Source organism: Scomber scombrus, chromosome 16 (assembly GCF_963691925.1).
Source record: "Scomber scombrus chromosome 16, fScoSco1.1, whole genome shotgun sequence".
Taxonomy (NCBI): Eukaryota; Metazoa; Chordata; class Actinopteri; order Scombriformes; family Scombridae; genus Scomber; species Scomber scombrus.
In genome coordinates, this window is record NC_084985.1 from 25,096,531 (window position 1) to 25,117,243 (window position 20,713).

A 20,713-nucleotide genomic window follows, 5' to 3' on the forward strand; every position below is an offset into this window, starting at 1 on the left:
TGCAAAAAGGTGATGTCACATACTTTCATGCACTAGTTGGATGACAGTGTTGTGTTTTTTTTTGCTTATATGGCTTTAAATCTAACTCAATGCTTTACTAACAAATGAGCAAATAATCAAATTACCAAAAAGCCAGCTATACTTCCAGGTGTGTTTGGAACCCCAAAGCAGCTGCCTCTGCTACCTGGTTGGTAATCTGGCCTTGATATCGGGTCACAGTTGAACCAGGACCAGAAGCCTTTTTTTAAAATTTGATTTGTGTTTACAACAGATATTTTGGTTAAAATCATTACTGCTCTCTTAAGTTTACTGTTCTAGAAAAACCTGACTAAACTATAATGTAGGTTTGTTTACAGCCTGTATGATCTCTGGCAGCTGGTGTTTCTTGCCTTTTCTGATTTATTTTCTGTGATGTTGCTACTGTAAGTTCCTACAGTAGATCCCAGCAACTAACTTGGAGAGTTAAACAGCATTATTACAGATAGAATTGATTGGCAGAACTACAAAAAATGCAAACCAAATTGGAATAAACCAACCTTTTCTTCGGTTGGCTGTTCTATTGTATTTCTTTAATCTTTTTTCTGTTTTGTGTTGTAATGTAGTTCATGCTACAGTTCCTTTAATTCTCTCAAGCCCTTCAGGGGACTGCTCCGAAATTAGCTTCATGCTACTGTACATACAGAAGATTAAAACTGAAGAACTTTTGACTTTTTATGTCTAAAAGGGGGATTCTGTTTGTGTATTAGCTGTGACAGAAAATGGAATTACTGAATGCTACCATCCTGCAATATCAAACTTCTTTTGGTTGTCTCTCTGCCTCAGAAGCTGAAGCTGAGGTAGGCAAAGCACACTAGAAGAAAATCCTGCTGTATCCATGAATCCTGACAGCCAAATCTGCTTCCTCCAAGCAGCAGAGACAGGGCGTAAGTAAAGCGCTACAACACTGTTTGATTGTTGAGCCCAATAGGAAACAGGCAAGAGGAACTGTCACTGGCTGCAGCTCAATTACTGTAGTTGTGAGGGTGATGGCAGCTCTCCTCGTGACAGGGGGGGGGGGGGGGGGGGGGGGGGGGGGGGAGATTGGGGACTGTCAGACTGTCAGACTGGCATTCAGTGGCTCAAAAGCAAAACTTTCTATTTGCGCTGACATTGAAAATATCAAGTAAAGTCAGAGAAAAACAATAAAGGCTTGTTTTTTTTTAACATGTTATAATTCCACTTTCACTTTCACTTTCTAATCAGTCATATCTAATGAATAAAAGTAACACAGTACCAATCAAAAGTCTGGACACAGCATGGTAAAGCGTGCCCAAACTTTTAACTGGTACTATATATATGCCTGTATATTTATGGGTACATCCATTTATGTAAATTCATTTTCCACTGCCTGCAAGACAGCGATGTGTGGGTGTAGATAATTAACAACACTGTCTGCTTTTCCATATCTCCTCCTCCAGCTTGATATTTTCTGTAAAACAACCAAATGTAAAACCGCATCGTATTTTCAGATGATACTACAATGAGCTTTGAAAGTCCAATAAAATAAATGCCACCAACTTCACATCACAGTTGTCATTTCCTTTCCTTTTCTCCCCGGGGTCAAGAATGCCTCTGAGTGGCATTCAATTACATTGAGGAGTCTTGCTTATTCTACATAACAATAAGCATTTGAATTTATCTACTTCCACTCGAGGAAATTTGCATTAGAATGTGCCTAATCTGCTGATGTACACAGGAAAACATTAAAAGGATGACATGGTCTGCGTTTTTTGTGGGTTGTTCAAATGGAAACGCCCACTCAGCCGTTAGCAAAAGGCGAAGATAGAGTGCTGATGCCCACCCCCACCCTCCCTCTTCCCATGGTGGTGACCATCATTACCAGAATCAAAACTGGATCATTTGTCAATTAGCTCTATATACTCTAAGTCTTCTTTTTATTTCCCTATTTGTCAAATTGTTTTGTTGTTTACTTACATTTTAGTTTGTATTATTATGACTGTATTATAAACTGCATTACATTGTTACATTATGATCATTGTTACTGTATCTATCTATTTTGTTTGTTAGGATGCATGCATTATCTGTCACAATGATAATGATTATTGTTATTTTTGTCCTTATCATTTATTATCATTATTATAGCAATAATGAATGCTATTAAACAGGCCAATATTCACATCAGGTGAAGGTTATCATACACAATACGATACACTCCTAATATTAATATTACTACACATGTTTATAGAAAGATGATTATGATGTTGATTAATGTAAACTTACATAATTTATCTAATAATGGGCTATCAATGTTGATTATTACGATTATAAATAGGATAATAGAGCTATTATTAGTACTGTTATGGATATTAATATTGTTTTTATTGTGTTTTGTGTATTTTATTCTGTTAATATTGTATTGTGTGAAGCACCTTGTAACTTGGGTTTTGAAAGGTGCTATAGAAAAAAGCTTATTATTAGTAGTAGTAATAGTAGTAGTAGTAGTAATTTAGATATCATTATAGAAAATAAATATCATTAAGAATTAAGTAAAATGTAGTATTTGTATTCATCATTATTATTTACTAATTTATTTTATTCACTCGTTTGCATACTCATGTTTCTATCTTTTTATGTGTTTTATTCTTTTTATGTTTTAATATCCCTTCATCCCATCCATATTGGAATTATGGGACCACCTTGGACTGGGCCCCCGAGGGCTGGAGGATTTGGGGGTGCTTGAGGTGGCTTTGACTGCTTTGGGACAGCTTGTTCAGAGGACCTGATCCCTGCTAAGCCCCTCTCAAAATAGAAAGCTGCGGTGCTAAAGGGGACCTGAACCCCCCAAACCAGCCTCCTCCTATGAGCCTGGTGTTGGCCTAAAGCAGACAAGAGCAAAGACAGCAAGGAAGAGAAAAAGAGGAAAATTAAGACATTAAGAATAAAATAAAAAGATGGTAGAAAAAGGAAGGAAAAGGAGTGAATACAGTCAAAATTCTGTCCTGATCTGACCTGCTCCAGCACCTCTTTGTCCTCGGAGCCAAACCAGAGATGCCCTCCAAGAGCAATTTAGCTATGGTATTTGTTCTCTCTTTTTCCTTTTCTTCCTTCCTTTGGTTAATACCATCTCCCCCTTAGCTCTATCTCTCTCTCTCCCCTCTATATCTTTCACATATAAAGCCCACGCAGAAGAAAATCTAAGCTGAACATCCCTTTTTTTTGCTTGCCTGTTATATGGAACACATGTATTCAAACCAACACCAGAAAAACCCGAAACAAAAAAATAAAATGGACCCGCCATTTAACACACAGATGAGCAACATCAGTTTACAATTTTGCTTCCAGCCATGGCCGAAGCTGATTAATGTTCCACTGGTCTCCATTTGAAAGGCTGATCTTCCATTTAGCTACGCTGATCCGGCTTATTTTGTGAGTCAATATTTGCAGGTTTTTGTTTTTTTCGCTGGTACTGGATGAATAAAGGCATGGATGTGTGAAAGCAGTGCACAATAATTATCTGAGCATAAAGAGGCATGCACAAAAAACTAGAAATCAAGATGTTCTGAAGGCAGAGCTGAGTGACTATGACAATAAACAGCTTCATTGCATAAATAAACAACATCCCTGTTCTCCATAATGATGTTCCAGTTGCACAGAGGTAACAATTCCATTAAATCTAAAATAATATAAATCTATTCTAGCAAATCCGTGCATGTTTTCATCCTGCTGTCGACTCAGAAAAATAAACTCACTGTCTTCCTCGGTCTGGAAGGTGACTTCTCTGCTCTCCTTCTTGCCCTCTGGATTGGCCAGCGCCAGCCGGACGTGGACCGATCGGAAGGGCGGTAGGTCTCTGAGGGTGAAGTGAGAGGTGTTGCGTTCCACGGACAGGCACTCTCTGACGGTGGCGTTGTTCCCCCCGCTGCCCCCTGTTGGCATGGAGTAGCGGTAGCACAGGGACAAGGTGTAGGTGTGACAGCGGGTGAGGTTGTAGCCAAGGGGCTCCCACTGAAGGGCCAGCTGCCGAGGCTGGATCTCTCCGGCCGTAAGACCCCTCAAGGCACGCATGGGCTCTGAGAGGGACGGGAAGCAGAAATCATATCAATCAAGTGCAAATAGTTAGATCATAAGTAGCATAAAGGACTGTCCAACACTGTATGGACGAAGGTCACTGATAGACTTTTCTTTCTCAGTTGTCTATGTAAGAAAGTACGTATCTATATTAAGAATGTACATTTGTATAAATTGAGCAAATATTTGAGGTTGCATGTGAAAAAAATATTCAGATCTATCTATTTTTATTTATCTTTATTATTATTAAACAGATAATGGCATAGAGACCAACAGGAAGCGGATAGAGAGAGATGGGTATGATATGCAACAAAGGTCCCTTGCCAGACTCGAACCAGGGACGTTGCGGGTATGTGGCATGCACTGCAACCACTTGGCTACAAGGGCGCTCCAATTTAATGTATATTTTAACTTTATCTTTACACTTTCTTAGGAATTTACTTTAATTTTGCACATTGTGAAGAGTGAAAGCAATATTGTAAGAACAGTCTAAGAAAATGTGTTCTCTGAAGGATTACTTTCCACACAATGAAACAATCTCTGTGTTGTAATGCATTAACCACATTGGTTATTCCAAATTTTAAAACAGTGTATGTTATGATTGACTAAGACGTGTTTGAATAACCCCATGAAGCTAGTAATTAGACATTGAGCTGTAATTATTTCCACACATGCTGTTGCTAAGACCAACAGATAACTTCTATGCACAAGTTATTTATACAGTATATGGGCTATGGCATTATGATTAAAATGATTAGAAACATTAATTAAACAGCCAACTGCTCCTGCTGGAAATGAGAATGATGAGAGTGAACCAACAAGAGATTGCACCAAAATAATTAAGTTGCAGGTTTTTAAAACCAAAATGAAGACCTAAAAGATGCAAAAACACCCTGTACAACTGCAGAGTTGGTGATAATTATTGTTGGGGTCATGTCTACAAATGAGCCCTTTCACATTAAACATAGTTATTTAATCCATGGCTTATATAAAAATGTTGATTCGTACCTTTTTAATTTCAATTGCTTTTCTTTTTACATGCAAATATGTGCTTTCAGGAAAGAACCGTATAATCATCAACACAAATTAAAAAGGTGTTATTGGCAGACGTGATACAAATTGATAGTCAGAAGTTGAGAGAAGGAATTGTTGACCCACTACATGGAGTTCAGGTGTCTTGGGCTGATTCAGATTTGAAGTAAAATGGAACAGGAGATTGATACTGTAGGTGGATCGGTGGGGTGCATTTGTTTAAGTGTTGCACGGGTCTGTTGATGTGGATTTACCCATCGATTTGCACTCCGACCATCCTCTACAGTCATGAGCTTTGACTGAAAGAATGAGTTCACACACACAAGCAGCCACAGCTAGTATCTTTTTTAGGGTATCACACCCTCATCCTGATGGGCAGCATGATGATGAGGATTTCCTTAAATCCACAAGGATTAGGGAGTAACCAAAGCTGGAGCATATTGAGGTGGTTTCGGACTTCTAATCAGAATGCTTCCCCCGTGGAGGTATTCTGAGCTTGTCCAATTGGAAGGAACCCAAGGGCACACCCAGAGCATGCTGGAGGGTCCACATATCCCATCCAGCCTGAGAAAGCCTTGGGGTCTCCCAAAAGGACGTGACTAGGGGGATGGATGTCTGGCTACTTTGCTGCCACTATGGATGTTGATGTGCAAAAGAAAATTCGATAGATGGATGGTAAAACCAGGTCAGCTTCTAGTTAGAGGGGATGGGATTATGTTTTCTCTTATAGCACAATTCATGATTTATGCTGACAAGATGAATGATACCTAAAAATCTTATCCAGTATAGCTTAAAGAGGAATACTGATGGGGAAAGGGAGACAGCAACAGTTGCAGATGATTTTACTGGCTTGCACAAGGGGGTCACAGAGGGGTGAAACAATGAAATAAAACTGCCTGAAGTAGTACCTTACAACACAGCTTCATACATACCCCATCTGTCCTAAAAAGAACTGGGTTCAGGATAAGACCACAGCTCTAGCAGAGAATCACATGTGCACAGATGAAACTTAATTACTGTTGCCATGTGTGAATGCCGTGATTGCAGATCTCCATGTCCCTGTCATGCAACACGTCCACTTCCAAGCACACAGGGTTTATTTCTGTCTCGTAGCCTGGCCTGGATCTCCAAGTGTACCACTGTGAGATAAACCAAGAGGAGGGCAATGCCCTCAGCATGGTATGCCCTGGAAGTGCAGAGCTGCACACTACTGAGAGGATAGACAGGGGAAGCAATGGCCACAGCCATCCTGCTTCACTAAACATAGATCAGAGGCTGCTCTGCAGATGAATTAAGCAATGTCAAGAAGGAGACATCAGTTCTCAGGGGACAGAGACATAACGGAGAGGGAAAAGTTCTGAGCGTCCTTGCTGATTTGAAAGATGTTTGCTCTTCCCAAAAGGGTGAAAGATACACATAAGTTGAACTTATTTGTGTTTTGACAGCTGATACTGATAAAACCTTCCCATGGGTTAGTTTCAATCAATCACACAGTAAAAATGTAATTTTAAACAAATGTATTGTCCCTGTCAGGTCATAGCTGCATGAGAATAATATATCAGACTTTTGGCTGGACTGCAACAGTAACTGACTGAGTAACTGAGAACTGATAAAGAAATTAATTTACACCATTGGTTGGACGAAGCTTGCTGCAACGTGGGCCAGAATGCATTTCGCACCAACTAGCAGCAATGGTGGACATTTTGGGCCTTGCTAAAAGTCTGTGCAAAGCACTAATAAATGTGTTCTGAGTTTGTCACACCACAGAAAAATGCCAAATGTGAACGGATGAATGAAAAACATCAATAAGTATTTAAAATTAGGTTTCAAAACTGTGACAAAATAAGCCGTATTCTCTGCTCAGAAATGCTGGTAGTGTGTCTGTTGGCAGCATTGAAACGGCACCCCAGCTCATCAGCCTCTGAACCCAACAATGCTCATACTGAACTCCCTAAAAAAAATACAAAATTTTAAATAGGCCTTGACAAGCAACATGGATTATATTTTAAAAATTAAATAACGTTAGGAGCAATTCAGCACATAATTGTGTGGGTAAATGTGGAATTATTTCAGTAAAACTGTAACTTAATGACTAGTTAACATGCGATCCATCACCAAGGATCATTATGTTAAATTGTCATTTTTTAAATGGAGCTTGGTGTTACAGTAAACATCAGATTTGTATTATAATACAAATTATAATATCATTTAGTCCATGTCTCTATCAGTGAGGTTACTTTTCTGTGAGAAAAAGTGGTTGTGTTGAAGCTGAGCTGCTGCTGTCAGCAGGTGCGCTGCTGTCTCAATTGCAGAATAATGGTACTGTGTCTGCCCGTCCTGGGAAGTTTGTACTCTCAAGTCAAACTTACCAAGACCAAACTTGTAAGTACCCAAGTCCGAACTTGGCATACTTGGTATTGAGAAATTAAAAACCTCTAGAATTCTGGCCATTTACCAGGTTTGACCTAGTCTTGTTTAACACCATCAGCCCGATGTAGTAGTCTGATCCTGCTCAAACCCGGTCTAGCACCAGAGGCTCACTGACTGAATGTTCAGTATCTGCTCAAGATACCATTAGTCATCATTACAGCAGCACCGCAGCAGCTCCGTCCTGTCCTCTCCACCCGCCAGTCCTCCACCAGTCCTGCCCCAAACTGACATTGAGCTTGATTAGCCTAATCAGAGGGATTAGCTGCAGGCAGAGGCAGTGAAGGAGGGATAGGGAGGCTAGACACGAGATGAGCAAGGGGAGAGAGAAAGATGAATGAGGGACAGTCCCTATGGGTTTCCGCATTTCATCTCATCATCTTCATCTTTAACAGCTGCCTCAGTGAGTCGCCACTGAGGCCTGTCCCTCCTGCCAGGAGCTATGTTGGAGTTATGATGGACTATCAGTACACACACCCTTATACTTACCACTGAAACCACATGGGGCTCTGACTGCTGACAGGTGTCAATATCTTGAAATTTAATCTCTAGCATTTCAATTCTGTTGATGCTCTGTAGCTTGATGATAGTATAACCTGATAAACTGTAACCTCTGCTGTAGTGACTCTCAATGTGTATAGAAGGATATCACCTGGCAAAAAGAACTCAACTTTCAATTATCCTGACATGCGTTCTGATACATCTTTCCCAGTAGGCATCTCCTATGGTACACAACTTTAAAGACCTTTGGAATGTACAGTAGATGTGGTAGAAACTTGTGTAATGATGCACGACCTGAAACCCAACCATCTCTTGTTATAATATCATTAGTAATCTTTAATTGCATAATATGTTTTAATATCGTATTAAAACAAACTGTTTATTATTTTAGGTGAAGATGTTAAGAGCCTCTGGAAGAAACTCATGGATATACAGTACCAGTCAAAAAATTGGACATTTGACTGGTACTGTATATGTCAAGAAGAAAAGGGAGGATGAGGGAATCAAAAGAAGAGGTGAAAATACATGGATGCTTTGTCTTTTCATTAGTTAACAGCTTTCAGGAGGTAGTTTGGACTTAGTTTTTCCAAGTTTATAAAGCTGGGGTGTACAGTTAAGGGAAAAGGAGGACAATTAAGTGGATAACCAATCAACAAATACAGTTAAACTTAACACATATCAAGTCATAATAATAATGCCATAAGGGTGACATAGTGGAGAGGGGGTCCATTAATTTGACATTTGATGACTTATACTTTTGGACATGGTATACAGCAATCTAGACCACCTGGAGCAGGATGAGGAGCAGGAAGAGGCAGAGCAAGAGCATTCAGAGGAGAAATGACTGCAACTGCAGCTACTGCAGCTCTGCGGTTTACTGCTAAGGCACTCAAAAAAGAGACAAGGGAGCAGCAGCCTGCAAGGGAGCATGAGGAGAGAGATGACCTCCATTTGTTTCTCATGAGCCTGGATCCGGCCATGAGAAGTCTGACCTTAGACAGGCAGACATGGCTCATTGTTAAGATGCAGGAGATGCTCCGTGAGGCAGAGTTTGGAGTTTCATATTCACAGCAGTAGCATGTCAGCTCACATTGTGTACTGCTGTGATGTGTTTGTGTATTTATGTATAATACATATACAATATTTTCATTCTGATGTTACTTTGAGGTGAGTGTTGATAGCTTTGTTGCTCCTGTTTTTATTGTACATGTTCCTTAAAAAAAATAAAATCCCTACATTTACTTTAGCATCTTGTCATTTGTATAGCTGAAAGGCAACCTAGAAACTATGTTTTAAATAACAAGTAGACAAACAAAGAAGAAACAGTTAACCTTGATGTTTAACAATGTATATCTTCAAATACAATGTAAGGCACTGTGCCTTATTTTGTATTTGAGGGTGCACATTATTTAGATTTGACATATGCAGTTTTCCTTTAATTGCAACATGTTGGTAACTGTTTCTCCTTTTGTAATCTTTGCCTGCTGAGCTTACTTACCATGCTTTGTACCCTACATATTAGACCAATATTATGTACAATAATTTAACAAGGCATTGGGTGTATTAATTGTATTTATTTGAACCACTAAGAGTTTAATTTAATCTTCAATAATTAAACATGCATTACAATTGTACAACTTAAACATTAAAGACTATAGCTAAATTAATATTTATAAGTTCAGTACAGAAGCTGTTGCAAATTCATGTGTCTGTTGCAAATGACTATTGTAAGAATATATATATAATACAGTAAGAATAGTTCCGATATGACATATATTCGCAGGCGAGTATTTCGTATTTTCATGTCTTCTATTCGTCATGTCCCCAGACTGTACTAAAAGTGATTATTTAGGGTTTGAGAATATGACTCCACCTAGTGGTGGAATCATGTAACCAACACAAGGACACTGAGAGGTACCTCAGTATGCTTGAAGTAAACTAGGTTGACAATGTTTACTTTTATTTTGAATATCTGGTTGCCTTGATCCTCATAGGCAATTGTTGAATTGTCTATGAATTCAATCATATGCTTCACCGAAAGATTAAGGTAACTATCATGAAAGGTAATGTCGCAAATGGTCATAATGTGGCTGATTCACTGTTTTCTCATTGTGTAGTTAGCATACTGTTGGTGCTGATCTGAGAATCTATTTTGGAAAGTTAGCAGCCTCTTTCCAAACTCCAACATTGGAATAGGGGGCTGCAAGCACTGAGAAGCTGAGGCCTTGAATGGGCTGAGAGCAATCACATTCCACCAATTTTCACCACGATTTTTCCAACAAACATTAACATGAAAACCAAGATACACGGATGGCATATCTGCATTCATATTAAGGTTGCTTTCACACTAAGATTAAACACTGGGGAGATAATCTAATAGACACATCATTGATTTAGCATCTGAACTGGCCAGTCTCTATATGGCTGGCCAATGCTCACGATGACCCCATAGGATTGCAATCCTCTGCACCAGTAAGGAGGAAATGTCACGCTCAACGACTGTTGGAAAAGAAGATTTTCTCCACTAAAAGTAATAGCTCTCTGTGACACATTAGGAAGACAAATTCATCCAGAGTTCTGTGTCACAGGGCCTCTGTCGACTGCTGCTTTCTCCCTGGGGATAAAGCTTCAGATCCGAGCAATGGGAGTTGACAGGAGGTGGGCGATGTGGAAGACACTGACGAGAGCGGATCAAAGAGTGTGGCAGGTGACAGGGACGTCATGGCGTGTACTTAACAGAACAGTGGGGTGCCTTTTTCACCCAGATGAGCAGCACTGTGGCTAAAACACAGATAAGTGGTAGCAAGAGAACCCTTCTCTCTGCTTTGAAAATGAGAACACTGGCTCTTGAACTAAACTTCTCTCTAGAGCTGGGTTCAGACCACTCATTAACCCTGAAGGCATGGTGCCTCAATTATGAATCCTCATCCATCCGCTGCTGTTTTCAACACAACTCCCACAATCATTGTCTTGCATGTAAATGACTGTAGATGAAAGCATACCTTGATTCTACATATAAATAGGCTTTTATAAGGTGTAAGCCTCGGATGTATAGAAAGCATCAGTCGACTTCTAAGCCACAATGACAACAAGCACACCTTTTGTTCTTAGTGGCTGCGGGCAAACTTCAAGGTGGTACATGATACTTTACAACAGTCTGATCTAGCTGCAGCTCAGAACTTCAAGCATCGGAGCAGAAAGAGACTCTGAAGACAGCGTTTTCTCTTTCCATGAACTGCAGGTGCAAGCAGCTGGTCCTCTGTTGTTTTCTGCTGATGGTACAAGTCTTCTGTGTGCAGTCTGCACTCTTGGTGTCATATTAAATGATTCAAAAGACCCTTTCAAAAGACCCATTCGAAGATATTTTATAAAAAGCCCTATTGTTATATAATGACTACTTTATTGAAAAGATGTAGCAACATGTCAAAAAGACAAAATAATTGATTAGCGCTTTAAAAGATGAATCTATTAGTTGAATAGAATCAATTGAATCAACTATTAAACACTCCCTTTAATCTAGAGGGTGTAGTGCTGGCTCCTTCAGTAAACTCTCTAAAAAAAGACAGGATAGATTCTGGTCAAAAAAGGAAATTTTATATGATTATAAAGTTGATTTGTGTGTTTGTGGAGTGGTTGAAGTTAAATAGGCATCGACAGGCATTTGGCATTGTCACTAAAAATCTAAGCTTGACATGCCCTATATTGTTATATTTGGAAAAAGTTAGGGCAACATAGAAATGTCACCACTTATCATGGAAGTGATATTTTGTATGGCACTATATTGCAGGTTTGATGTTACTTATACCCAATTTGGAATATTTTTTTTGTCTTTATGTCCAAATGTTTTGGGAGATTCTAAGCCTTAGTAATAAAAAAAAAAAAAGTCACTCCTAATGTTTTATCTTTCTTATGCCTTCTTGGATTATCTATGTTTTGAGTTGTAAAACTGCTCTGGGTGATACAAATCGTGATTATGTTGCCATGGAGTCAGTGAGCGGCGTGGGCTCTACCTTGAGGGCCTGTTTCTCGCCTATATGTCCTAACAATTTAGCAAATCTTCCCCATGATAAGTCACGCTGCATTAGTTACTGCCTGGACTATAACCGCAGTTGACAACAGGCAGCAATCACCTGAATTACTCTTGATACTGAACAAAATGTCTAAACATGATGATTATGACGCAAGATCTGAGCCATCATTGGAAAAAGTCGTGCTGAATCAAGTCACAGTGGATGATGTCTGTGGGCTTTGTTTTCAGTGAGTGAGTCATTTATCAAGCAAAAACAACAAATATTCACAGTTTCTTTTTAAATGTGAGAATTGCTGCTTTTTTCTGTTTTATTATGTTGTAAAATGACCTTTTGGGTTTTGAACCATTGGTCAACAAAACAAGCAATTTACCTTGGGCTTTGAGAAATTGCGATGGGTATTCTTTTCTACTTTCTGACACTTTATAGACTAAACGATTAAGTAATCAGGAAAATAGATCAACGGATCAATCAGTAATTAAAATAATTACCAATTTCAGTCCCAATTAGGCCTTCATGACATTTCAACAGATTCAAGTTTTAGCAGAACCGATCAGTATTAGAGGCAGGCCTGTGTGGATGAAGACTGGTGGCAGAAATACTCTCCATAATTGAGTCTAACCTTAGTGTATGGTGGATCTTGGTATAGATAAAAGTAAAATTATAGGTTAGTATTAAACTCGTCCATTCCTGCCTTTATTATCTGGGATTTAACGCCAAAAAAAATATTGCATTTTAAATCCCACCCACTGACATTAATCCCAACCAATTAGATTATTTCTGGAGATCTCTACGGTAGATCTGTAGAATGTTTAAGTCTGAGCAAGACTTACCTGCACACTTTGTCCTGCTGATCAGAGGGGGTCCAGGTGCTCCGGTGCCCCCTTCCCCAGGCCGGGTGAGCAGGACACTGATGCGGTACTCTGTGTCTGGCTCTAGATGCCAAACTTTGTAGGTGAGTGAGCCCACACCATGAGTCTCCGTCCACGTGGACTGACTGGCACGGTACTGGATTTCCCGCCGGATGACTGGTCCATCCCCAACGATGGAGTTAGTGTTGAGCTGGATGATCAGATAGGTGGGGCCTGCCCGCAAGAGCTGAGGTGGGGCAATTGGTGTGGGGGGCACTGCAAAAGGGAGTTATATACTGCATTTTAAAGTATAATCAAATTGAAATGAAGTCATTGCTTGCCATTGTTTAGGAAAGATGTCACTTACAAACAACAGACAAATATAATATGAGAGAATCTGTCCTTGGAAACATTCTTGAAAAGCAGTTAATCATTGCCCTTTTCAGCAAAGAAGAGCCAAGTCATGCAAGCAAAGGAGAATTTAAGAATTGCTGTCAAGGATTTTCTCTTTTTTTGTTTTGCAGTTTCAATAACATTATTTCTGCTCTGTTAGAGTATTGAGTCATAAAAATCTTTTAATCACATCAGGACTACGAGAAAGAGAGAGGGGGAGAGAGAAAGAGAGAGCGGAGAAAGGGGAGAGAGAGAGAGAGAGAGAGAGAGAGAGAGAGAGAGAGAGAGAGAGAGAGAGAGAGAGAGAGAGAGAGAGAGAGAGAGAGAGAGAGAGAGAGAGACTCTTCAATGCTTCAAATTCTTAATAGTCACTCTAATGATGCTGAATAAGAGCTTATTTGCATGAATAATTGCATAACTAATTCTGTCCTCTCTGAAAAAATGAAATCAGCCTTGATGGATAATATGACCCTTATCAACCCGGCACACATCATATTAATTCATCACATGATGGTGTATGTGAGGAAACGTGTGTGTGGACAGAAGGAAGTCTGGTGACTGATCATTAAACAGTGACTACACCTGTCTGCAGTGTGTTTCATGATGTGACTTGTTGAGATACGAAAGATGAATTGTGAGTGTGTTTTTTAAAGTAACATTTCGGTAAAAAATAAACTTTGTTACTTTCTTTTTGGGAGTGAGATGAGACTAACAATCTCATACCTGTGAGTCAAGCACAGAGCTAGCTGTTAGCCTAGCTTAGCATAAAGAGAACAGTTCCAACACCTAATTCCCCCTAAAACCACCACTGTTTTCATATTTCTTTTTTTGTATGGGTTAAACATATGAAATATGCTAATTAGTGTTGATAGGTGTATTTATTTTTACTTTGGACAAAGCCAGGCTAGCTGTTCCACTTTGCTCCCAGTGTTTATGGTAAGCTAGGCTAACCACATCCTGATTCCAACTTCGTATTTAACAACACTGACATTCTATTGGTAGAAATCTACTCATTACACTCTTATTTTCCAAAATGGTTAAGCTATTTGTTTAATTGTACCTAGCATGAATATAAATTAAGATGACAGTTGGGTTGTCTTATGTAGCCTAAATGTTGTGTAGCATTTTAGCAATTTATAAGCATATAGTTAGTTTTAGTTTAGCTTAGTTTTTTTTATTTATTCGAACATGTTAAAATAACAAAATAAAATATATAGGCAGTGAAAGAGATAACTCTCCTTCTCCTGGTGAAAATGATGATAAACTGCCCTTCAGCCGAGTCGAGTGCAATACAGTGTAGATCAGGAGTGACTGAGTACACTTTCCTCTGTTGTTGTATTTTCTGTTCACGTTCTTTGTTGGTGTTTTATGTGTCTGTGTTTGCAGCCCTGGAAGTACTGATATCTACAACAAATTTACCACAAGGGACAATAAAGTTTATCCTTATCCTTAAAATAAAAACGACTAAACAACAAAATACTAGCCTTTCAATGTTCGAAATGTAGGATGAAGTAAGGAACTTTTCTCGTCCTGAATACTGATATACCTGGTTTTGTTTTGTGCTGCTTTCTATTTCTACACATATTAAAATGGTAGATATGACATGAGGGTTGTGGGGGTTCGAACATGTTTAGGTAGCATACCTCTGACGATGAGTTCACCAAAGTTGGAGATAGTGGCGCCCTTGGAGGACAGGGTGATGCAGCGGTAGAGGTCCTGCTCTCCACGCTGCGCCTCCACTTGGAAAGTGGCCATCAACCGTTTGTGGCTCAGCCGTGACAGCAAAGGTCCGCTCAGCAGCATGCCGTTTCTCCGCTGACAGCCAGACAAAAAAACACACACAGAGAGAAATCAGCCATGAACGCGACCATCCAACCGCATGTGTTTACCTGAAGTCTATTCAAGTGATTAAATACGAGTGGCGGGCTGAGAAGCCGTCAGGAAGACAAAGGAGAGATGGAATTAGCTACATAGGAGGGCAAGGTAATAAATACATGATGGATGTCACTGGTAAGAATAGTGTTTTCGCTTGTGAGCCAGGTGACACAGGCCTCCCGGGTTTGTTGTTTCCAGCAAGGGGGGGGGGGCTCGAAGCTGACATCTCCTCATCTCTCCGCCATGCTAATGTGTCAGCGCTCCAGGCATGCTGGCAATTGGCTAGTGGAACAGGAAATCAGAGGCCAACAACACTCGGAAAGAGCCGTTCCAGGTGCGGGCTGCAATATATGCAGCTCTCTCGCACAATATGAGCAGATTATTCTGTAAGCCTGTCGCCTGCTCATGCTTTTCATAAGTAAGTGAGTTTGACATCCGTATGCTGGAATTGGTTTAGCAGGATAGGAGGGAAAAATGCAGTGCTGTTAGAAAATGTGAAATTAGATGTACAGTGGTTGGGTGCCATTGCCTGAAGCTACAGATTATAGCTTATTTTAACTTTAGCTTTGCTATCAAAATAATCTCTCCTCTTTTTGTAAAGGTTCGAAGGACTTTTTACATGTAATTGCTACTTTTATTTTGTTTTCAACACTCAGTTTGAAGTGACTCCTCAGAGTGCTGCATCCACATTTTAGAATCCCAACATCAGTCAAACGCTGGATTCAACTTTAAAGCTAACCTGCATGCTTTTTAATGCAAATAAATGCTTCCATTTGCCAAGTCTGCTGCCATTCCTGCCTGGCAGCGAGCCCGGCATCATATCATAATTAAGAGTTGGTGTAGTTACTAATTTGGCTTTTTCATGTTGATGTTAAAGATCTAAATAGCGTCTGAGGCAGTCGTCTGCAATTTATGGGCCAGAGGACAGCGGAGAGAAATATGAGACTAATTGATTAAGAAACATTATGCTAACAATTTGTTTGGACTACCTAAATAGAAGAAAAAGGAGAAAGAGGAGAGCTGCTTCCAGACTGGTCCAGAGAGGAGCTTCAGAGCGCCAGGGAGATCAAAGCAGAAAGCAGCAATTAGCAGATTCAGTGTTGATGATCAAATAGGCCCGGAACAACAAATGGAGGAACAGAAGGCAGTAATGGTTTGTGATATATCTCTATTTTCTGCTGTTACTGGGGTTTTTTTCTCTTTTTTTTTTTGATTTAATGAGAGAACTGGGGAGGAGCTGAAGTGCGAGCGAGCGTTGACTTGGGCAGAGAAGCAGAGTTCATTGCAGCAAATTACAAAAGACAAGCCCTGCATTATTTGTTTGCATGTTCCTATCTGTGTGTGTGTGTGTGTGTGTGTGTGTGTGTGTGTGTGTGTGTGTGTGTGTGTGTGTGGCTCGTCAACAAATCCACACACTATGAAACTGATAAAAAGTGGATCTTTCACATGCCAATGATTTTCAAAGGCTTCAATTCGGAGAAAAAAAGAGAGAGAAAGATAGCAATGGGAAGGGTGGGAGTGGGTTGGTTATGTGAAATAAAATCAGGCAGAAACACAAGGGATGGATCACCAAGTATGCTGAGATCTCATTTGCGAAGCGCCTTTCTCCCCCCGCTGCCATCATTTTCAAAAGCACTTAGATGTGCAGGCTTCAAGGCCAGAGGAAGAGTGGAGGCATTAAGGGGAAGGATTTTTGAAGACTAATATTGGCTCATATTCAAACTAGGAAAATTGAAACTATTTTGCAGTTGGTGTGTGTGTGTGTGTGTGAGGAGAAATGACTGTAGGGGTTTTAGTAAACTAAATGCCATCACGATCAAGATGCGACAAAAGCGTAGGCGCAAACTTAATCATCTTCCCGAAACCCCCTTAAATGACCCATTTTCCCCTCAACGTCATAACCATTAAAAGATAAACTCCCATTCAGAAAGTTATCCCATTATTTAAAGTAAACTGCAGTGTCATTACAGTTAAGATAATGGCTCCCATTACTGTTAACAACTACAATAGAGTTAATCACACACAAGGTCACAGGCAATTCAACTTAAGAGAGATAGTTTTTAAATTATCATCCCAGAAGATGTTAAAAACTGTTTTTCCATGTCCAGTCAAATTTAATTGAACCGTAAAACTGCTGGAATGTCCCTTTAAGTGTTGACTGAATATAGATTCCATTTAGTTGTGTATCTGTTGTTGTCCTCCCAAAGTTTTCACTGTCTTAATGGTGTGTTCAGGTTGTTCTCATCAGCTCTGAAAGTTTGGAAATGTTCTCAATCTTTAAGGTTTGATGTGTCAAGGTGTGTTGAACTAATAATAATAATAACACTGCAGCATGTAAATAATGGAGGGTATGCATAATCGCAACTGTTTGTCCTTGATGGCATCATGTATACCAGAGCAGAGTCGTGCCACTCAGGTCTCTTCACTGACACCGCAGACTTGTTAGTTAATTGGAGTTGTCAGTCAGTTAGCAGTTTGTGGTCCAACCCACATAAAGTTTACATTACAATACATTTATTATGAAATAGTTTCTCACACACACACACACACTGACAAATAATTCATACGTACTGTTTTAGTGGCCAGGTTTGTCAAAGTTTTGAGATTATAAAGAATATAGAGGTTTTTCAGGAATGTTTCAGATGCCGTGTTCATAAGGGCATTTGTGAATTTGTTGTTTGTTCGGGCTCTTTTTCAACAGTATAAGACCACCCAAACACACCATAACCTTTGGTCTCTGTGAGGCTTTTAACTTGCTGTAATGTAATGACGGCTCCTGTGTGGCTGTGTCTTTCCTGGAAGGATTTTGCTAGTGATGACAAAACAGTCTTAACCTGTGTCTGCTAAATTGCACCATGACTGGAACACAAGTAGATGAACTTTTACTAAAGCTCCATTTCTCTGTCTGGGACCAATCATGAGGCGAGGGGAAATCAAGTTTAACTCTAGAGACAACACTAATGTGTCTGATATGTTTTTTTACACAAGCCTGTCATGATAACTACGTTTGTTGGACGATACATCGTCTCAAAAATAATCGCGATAAACAATATTATTGTTTGTCACTTGAAGACCGTTTTATATCATAGCCTCTTAGCTGCTAATGTGAAGTGTGGCAGTATTGAGGTCAAAAATGATCAAGATCATGTCCATGTTGCATATGATAAGTTGATATATGGACACATGATGATGTTGATCATTACATTGTACGATAAGTCAATAACGTAATTATTGGGACAGGCCTACCTTTAAAATGTACTCTTACATCTACTCTTTTTCTTTTTTTCCTTCTATGAATATGCAAATATATTTCATTGATTCAGATGTTTAATTACTGGATACAAGATGTCTCCTACTTCACTGTGAAATCAATTCTCTGTTAAGTGCACCAAAGGCTTCCAAACTACTTGTGATGTCACAAATCCTGCTTGTAGGTCTACCCCCTTAACATCAAATAATCGTTGAGAACAGAGAAACTTTCCACTTCCAGCAGATGAAGGTGAAAAAAATTCCTCTGGTGTCAAACAACTGCAGCAGTCTGTAAATATATTCAAATATTCAACTGAGTACAAGAAGTAAAACATACTTTTGAGCGGTGGAGTTTGACTTCAAGCATGAAATATAACATGCAAACACGTGCTCATTTTAAGGGTAAGCTCACACTCCAACCGCTTTGAAGGAATGCCCCGGTGATGATATCTGGCTCATTTCCTGAAACAGACCATTAAAGCGTGCCCTCAGTCAAAGCGATCGAGGCATCACAGACACAGTTGTGTTGACCAAAAGCGACTCAGTGGGCAGCACTTACAACCAGCTGCCACTGGGACCGTTTTGGCTTCGGTATTAAAAAGTGTGTCACGGCTCTGTCAAAACAACGGTCGCTGCTAACTGAATGTTTTCAGACTTTCCGGCTGAGAGGACATGTTATCTGAGAGTATGGAATATTCTCTTAACTGGGTTATGCTCAGTCACACTATGAGAAGCTCATGTAAACAGCAGCCTGAATAAGATTTTAATGGGAGCATGGCCAGCAGACGTGCATGTAAATACTGTAAGCTGTTCTGGATAAGACCGTTGGCTAAATGCCACACATGTAAAGACATCTCTCTCTTTATCCTTTGTGTTGCTTCTTCTCCCCGCGGCTCACAATCCTCCCTCTATTATCCAGGTACTGAGATGCTGGTGTGGAGACTTAACTGTTTATCTAAAAAGCAACAAAAAAAAAGAGAAAAGAAAAACACACACATCTCTCTTTTTTGCTCTTGTTCTCACCTCCAGGAGGTAAGGATCACTTTCCGAGACTTTGCCCGTGGCGACACACTGGAACGAGGCATTCTGCCCGGCGTTCACCTCCACGTCACCCAGCCGAGAGAAATGAGGCACCTTGTCTGTGGAGGGAGGACACACACAAACACACACACACACACACACACACACACACACACACACACACACACACACACACACACACACACACACACACACACACACACACACACACACACACACACACACACACACACACACACACACACACACACACACACACACACAGAGTGATGAAAGTGTGCACATCTGGAGCTTAGCATCAATGTTTAAATATATTAAACACACAGATGTGGATTGTAATTTATTCAAAGGACGCTGTGCCGGTTCAAAAAGTGCACATACGGCATTAGATAATGATGCAAAAACACGAGTGCATTTGCATAACAATTTCATACATATACAATAAAAAACATGTGCATTATATATATACTGTATTTATACATATGTATATAACTTTTTATCTCACAAAATTCCATGCAACACACACTTACACACACACACATTCAGTTTGATAGACACGCAGTATAAATAGTTTAGCTATTAAAATGTGCACATGACTGATTTAAGAACATTCGTGGCTTCATCAATTGTCTCACACTTAAAATGTTCTCTTAGGAATGAACAAAATGTACAAGAGGTCCACACCTGTCATATGAGTCATGACTACGTCATCTTTTTTTTTTTGTTCACTGGAGAGAAACACTTGTTTCACGTACAATTTTGTCCTATTTTGAATTCATTCAAGTTTAAATATGATACTGAAATCAACAAAAATATAATATATAAATAAAACAAACTTTATGCAACATTTATATTCTGTTTCCCATATTTTCATCATCGTGGTTGCCAATGAACTAAAAGGTTTTTAGATTTGATCATTTTTATGGTCCTATTCTGGCACATTAACTTCTATATTTCAGTAGTTGTTAAAGTTCTCTCACTGACAGCTGCCTCTGCAGGTTTCTGTCCGCTATCATGGTTTGTGCAGTTGGCAGTGTAACATCGCCTGTAGACTATAATATTCTCCTCTAATATCTCTGTGACTCCCATCACGAAGCAAAACCCTTGATGGGATGCGATCCTGTGTCAGTCAAAGATGGCAAAGATTGTTTTAAGCATCTTTAACTTCATATAAAATCAATCCCTCTGTATATCTCTGTCACAGTGAAGATGTGCTCTGATGTCATATCTCGCTGGATTCATATTTCT

At 39.7% G+C, this 20,713-nt stretch overlaps 1 protein-coding gene across 1 annotated transcript in view; it reads right to left on the reverse strand.

Annotated features, from left to right (window-relative positions):
- The window catches only part of ptprua (protein tyrosine phosphatase receptor type Ua), a 206,866-nt gene that overhangs the window by 71,096 nt on the left and 115,057 nt on the right, over window positions 1-20,713 (reverse strand). The window contains exons 5-8 of the mRNA XM_062436618.1: window positions 19,448-19,563; window positions 14,944-15,115; window positions 12,890-13,183; window positions 3,750-4,070 (exon numbers count right to left, since the gene is read on the reverse strand). Of these exons, the coding sequence (XP_062292602.1) occupies window positions 3,750-4,070; window positions 12,890-13,183; window positions 14,944-15,115; window positions 19,448-19,563 (903 nt within the window). The remainder of the gene's footprint in view (window positions 1-3,749; window positions 4,071-12,889; window positions 13,184-14,943; window positions 15,116-19,447; window positions 19,564-20,713) is intronic.